This window comes from Metopolophium dirhodum, chromosome 5, assembly GCF_019925205.1.
Source record: "Metopolophium dirhodum isolate CAU chromosome 5, ASM1992520v1, whole genome shotgun sequence".
Lineage (NCBI taxonomy): Eukaryota > Metazoa > Arthropoda > Insecta > Hemiptera > Aphididae > Metopolophium > Metopolophium dirhodum.
This window is the reverse complement of record NC_083564.1, coordinates 30,253,263-30,258,649: the sequence shown is the minus strand read 5'-3', so window position 1 is coordinate 30,258,649 and position 5,387 is coordinate 30,253,263. Positions and strand designations below refer to the sequence as shown.

Below are 5,387 nucleotides of genomic sequence, written 5' to 3'. Positions count from 1 at the left end.
TTGTATCCAGTTGCTGGTCAAGTTCTATGGTACCTGTTGACGCAGTATTAATCAACCTCATATAATGTTTTTGACATGATGTTTCAATGTCAGTATTTCGTATAACTCCGTTTGTTTCGTTGGTAATTGAAATTAAAAGTGATAGGAACAATGAGTATACGTCTTCAAGCTCTTGACATTTTAGTAAACAGCCAATAGTTCTAAGAATGATTTCTCTAACTTTTCTGTTTAACAACTTTAAATCCGGCCACTGGCTTGCTAGTTTCATGAAATGAGCTACATCTAGTTTAACAAAACATTGAGGAAGCCAACGAGAATCTTTGGGTATCTTGTTGGTAATTATGTCTGCGCAAGCGTGTATATAGCTGTTTAATGATGAATATTGGGTAAATGTTCTTACTATTGATGAAAGAAGAGCTAATGATTGGTCACATACTACAGTTTTAGGCTTTGGAACATTGCAGCTCATCCAGTAAGCCAGCCAATTAGAAATACATATAGTATTGTGCCTTTCACTTAGCATATTTGTGATTGTAAAGCTATGACATTTTAATTCATCGTAAACGATTGCTTCATACAAAAATATGGTATTTGTCTTGTCTAAGCCTAGTTTACTAAACTTCTTTACTACGGATCCTGTTGCGTCAATGATAATTTCAGGATAATTAACATTACTACAATACTTCCGATACATATGAATTTGCTCTGCATTGGTATAATGAACAAAAAATGGATCATATCCAACTTCTCTTATAATGTCTTTAAATTCATCTTCTTTTTTCATCATACCAATCGCAGTGAGCGTATCTCCATTTCTCTTTTCAGAAGCAATTTTTCGAGATTTCAGAAGTCTTAGAGCATTTCCAGAGGGAAGAATGGATGGGTCATGGCCACCTAAATTACAAATATAAAACAACGATATACTTTTCTCGTATTCTTATAATATTATTATAAAAATACCTCCCGATTATCAAAAGAAAATCGAGCCCAATGCTTAATTTATGTTTTTACATGTTTAATATTTAAATTAACCACCAATAAGAAACCTATATTTGTACGACAAATTCACCGTTTTTATTCAAAATAATTACCAGATTTACAGTTTTACAACCAAAAATCATGATTTCATAAACAAAAAGGTGGGCAAGTGGACGTCGCTTTGCTGTACAGTAGGTTACACGTGGGTCGCTGTAATGGGTGTTGGTAAATTTGAGGTCAATGCTATAAAACCATTGTATACGAAAACGATTCTGATCATATCAATCTATGATATAACTTTGTATATTTGATAATATTATTGTGATTAAAGTTACTTGTTTTACTATATTAGTACTATAATAAGTTAATTTTATTTTTCCTAAAAAAATAACATTTGAAATTGTAATTGTGTGTACAAAATAAAATAAATATACTCTAACATTGTCGTATACGTATTTATAGTATTTTTAAATTTTTGTATAAATTTAAACTTAAAATGTATATACAAAGTAACTGTGTTTATATATTTTTTATACTTTTTGGCTACTGTATGAACTATTTATTAGAATTGTTGTTTCAAACTTTAAATTTTTATAAAAAAATCGGGCCTATGTTAGGTTATGCTAGATTAGGAAGGGGGGAGCAAATTCACGGTTTTCTCAAAAATTATTAATAAAAATGATCAAATAAGATTTCTAAAAATAATAAAATGAAATAATGTATATTTAAATTAATAAAAATAATTTATAATAATGATTAATATATCTGACTCTAAAAAATTATTACAAATGAATGTAAATATATAATTAATACAAATATAATATTCAAAAATATCAATACAATTATGTATGCGACTAACTAAAAAAAAAATAATTAACTTAACTTTATTAAATTTTTTAGTCACTTTTATTTTTATAAATTTTTTTAAATAAGAATATTTTAAATTGTATTGATTAATCATCGATTAATATTAATATTTTCTTTATTCAATAAAGTTTTTTTTGTTGAATAGATTTTTTTTATTAAAGAACGATTTTTTATTAATATTTTTTATTTCATAAAGACTTTATTTAAAGTATAGACTTCTAATTGAAATTAAAGATATATTATTAATGAAAAAAATGTGGGTAAGTGGATGTCACTCTGCTGTACAGTAGGTTATAAGTGGGTCACTGTAATGGATGGTGCTAAATTTAAATTCAATGATATAATATAATATAATATAATATCATATCATATCATACATATAATAAAAACGATTCTGAGCGGAAACGGTCAGTCAGCCTATGATTATCAAGTATATTTAATGATATTATTGTGAATAAAGTAATTTATATATAACCTATTTACGTGGAACCTCGTTTTAAATTTTACAATCTTTAACTATAAAAGTTGAACATTTTATAAATTTTTAACTAAAAAATAATTATTAAATTTTAAATTTGATAAATTTTGTCAATATTTGATCTTTAAATGCTTATAAATAAAAACAGTGACTAAGGATTTTTAATATTTTCAAATATCATTGTAACAACATAGTAGGAGCTTTGTATTAAATTTTCAAGCTTTTTTACCCAACAAATAAAGTTTTTTTGACATTCATGGAAAAAAAACTTAAAAAATTGGAAACTGAGTATAATCCTAAACAGTTCAAAACAAATCAAAATATTTTTAAAATTTTATCGCGTATAGAAAATGCAAATATAAACAACCAGTGAAAATTGCATGTATATACGTTCATTTGTCTTAGAGTAACACCAAAAACCAAAATCGATTTTCTCGAAAACAGATTTTGCTTAAAAATGCGCGTTTTTCCTTAATTTTTCTTCTGTTTTTCACGGCACTTTTGAAAACTACTTGGAAATTTTTGCTTATAAAAAAAATTGTGCTTTTGTATTTTTAAAATGTTTCAACTACTATTGTAACAATATATTTACAACCAAAAACAAAAATCGATTTTGTCGAAAACCGATTTTGTGAAAAAATTCCCGTTCTTCCTTAATTGTTATTTTGTTTTTCTCTGCGTTTTTTTTTTTACTTTTGACTTGCTAAATATCGACGTTGGTTTGGAACAGATCTGTCAAAGTGTTCGGGAGTGGTGCTCCATCAAGTTAGCCCCACCCCAAACCTAATTATTAATTTGTGACTTTGTACTTGATTTGGAACCTTATATTACATTTTAAGTTTTTTGACAATGTGAACATTTTTAGTATTTTAAGTATGATAATTAATAATACACTAATACAGTTATATTTATAATATTAATATTAAATACCTACCTATTTTCATTAACCGTACTGCTTCTGTCTCTCTAAATGACTCGCTTGAACGACCGTCATTAATCATAGCTGTAATAGCTTTTGATTGTGCAGGTCCAATCATGCGACGTTTCTTTGCCTTATGCACTTCATTAAAATTACCTGTGTACGAACATTCCATAAGCACTCTGAAAAAATAAATATAATAACAATACAAATTAAGTTATTTTTAATTTCAAATTAATAAAATATGGAATAAAGTATAGTAAAATCGATTATATGTTTGAGAATACCTTGCAGCTGCTGGAGGTCTTTCGAACACAATTCCTTCAAAATAGGATTCACATATAGTACATTTTCCGACAACTTTTATGTAAAAATTACCATATGGATGTACTCTTGCTCTGCGAAAAGAGAGACAACAAGGTAACTGAGTATGCTCCCAAAAATGTTCAGCCAATAATGGTGTCCATGTATTTTTTGGCAATACATGGTATATTCTTGAACTTTGTGTAGAGCGGTTTTTCTCGTTATCTTTGTAACGGACTTCTTCCGGCTCTACACTTTTCCATTCTTCAGGTGAAAACGTGAATACAATTTTTTTTGATGGTAGTGTTATTGATATATCACTATTATCCTCACTAGAATCATCTATAAATGAATTTAATAAATTAAAACCAAACATCAAGTTAATTTTGATAATTTATTTAGGGAGGACAATTTGATATAATTTAATTATATTCTTCATACTTTTTTAACCATCTATTTCATTCTATTAGAAATATATCCGATTAAAAAACTTTTAGAATTTATTGTGATGCTTTGAGTTGCAAATGTTCATGCATTAGCCACTAAAAAGCATCCAACTTGACATAATATTTAAACTATTTACCATCATTGTGCGAACTATTTTCTTCCGTCATTAAGCTGTTCTTTTTGATCTGACCAGAAACAAGACCTAATCTGTTTTTAATACCATGAGCATTACGATACACAAATGTATGTAACGCTGCACCATTCATACGACCATTTAAGTAACAGCTAATCTCGTACCATATAGGATTAGTTGCAACAACTATACCTAAAATTGAAAATTAAAGCAATTAATTATGACTAAATTGATGATATTTAAAATCTTAACTTTCAACACCTATAAGTTATAAAACATACTTATAGTTTACATTTATTTTTTTTATAACTATAATAAGAAAAACTTATATGGAAACTTGTATTTAATGTTGAAAACCTTATTCAAATATTTTTGAAATTTTTAATATAAAATAGTTTATACATTTTCGGGAATTTTGTCAAATTTTAACTTCTTAATTTTATGAAAATATTTTTACAATTTAAATCCATGAATGGCTCACTACACACACTAAAAGAAAAGTATAAATGGATTTTTGTATTAATTTTCCAAGCTTTTTGATATAAGATCATTTTAGTTTTCGAGTGTAGTGGTGAATGCCTTTATTGACTTTAATGACTTTTATGATAAAAAAATATCTATACTCAATAAAAAAAATACCTTGATTGAATAAAAAAAAATCTGAATGAAAATAAAAATGATTAAAAAATGTGGTAATGTTTAGTTAATTATTTGTTCTACTAATTAACACATAATTTTATTAATTATTTTTAAATATTATATAATTTGTTTTAACGGGTTAATTTAATTTTTAATTTTTAAATATTATAGTTTTATTAATTATTAATATACATAATTTATTTTAATTATACTTTTAATCATTTACTATTTTTATTAATAATCTTAATAAGTTTTTTTAGTTAATTGTTTTATTTACCTGTGTTTTTCACCAATTTTTTTTTATATAATTATAAATATAATATTATTAGGTATAAGTTAGTATAAGTAGGTACCTACGTTTTACGTTGTTGACAATAATATTGTGACATTAAAATATTATTAATTTTATATTTTCTACCCGCTAAAATGGTCAAAACAAGAATCCAAAAATACCACTGAAAAGTAACTGTAGATTCTAATATTCTATTAAATAATGTCATACAAAAATATCGAAAATAAAACAATTTTATTATAAATAAATTTCTAAAGTTTTAAATCAGTAAAGGGAAGAACGGGACAAAATGCGTTCCGCATAACTTTTGTCTGGACAACAGGTTACGAAA

General features: G+C 25.8%; 1 protein-coding gene across 1 annotated transcript; it reads right to left on the bottom strand.

Annotated features, from left to right (window-relative positions):
* Positions 1-1,883: 1,883 nt before the first annotated feature.
* On the bottom strand, positions 1,884-4,383 carry LOC132945388 (uncharacterized). Its single transcript, XM_061015116.1, has 3 exons — positions 4,129-4,383; positions 3,530-3,887; positions 1,884-3,424 (listed from the first exon to the last, which is right to left on the bottom strand). The coding sequence occupies exons 1-3, from the start codon at positions 4,256-4,258 to the stop codon at positions 3,232-3,234; spliced, it is 681 nt and encodes a 226-aa protein (XP_060871099.1). The 5' UTR covers positions 4,259-4,383; the 3' UTR covers positions 1,884-3,231.
* Between the last annotated feature and the right edge of the window lie 1,004 nt (positions 4,384-5,387).

Bases quoted from the DNA above. Each gene is read 5' to 3' on its own strand.
- LOC132945388 (XM_061015116.1), bottom strand. From the start codon at position 4,258: ATGAATGGTGCAGCGTTACATACATTTGTGTATCGTAATGCTCATGGT. The intron at 3,888-4,128 runs GTAAATAGTTTA...ATTCATTTATAG, and splicing joins AAATAGTTCGCACAATGATG to ATGATTCTAGTGAGGATAAT. The intron at 3,425-3,529 runs GTATTCTCAAAC...TTATTTTTTCAG, and splicing joins AGACCTCCAGCAGCTGCAAG to AGTGCTTATGGAATGTTCGT.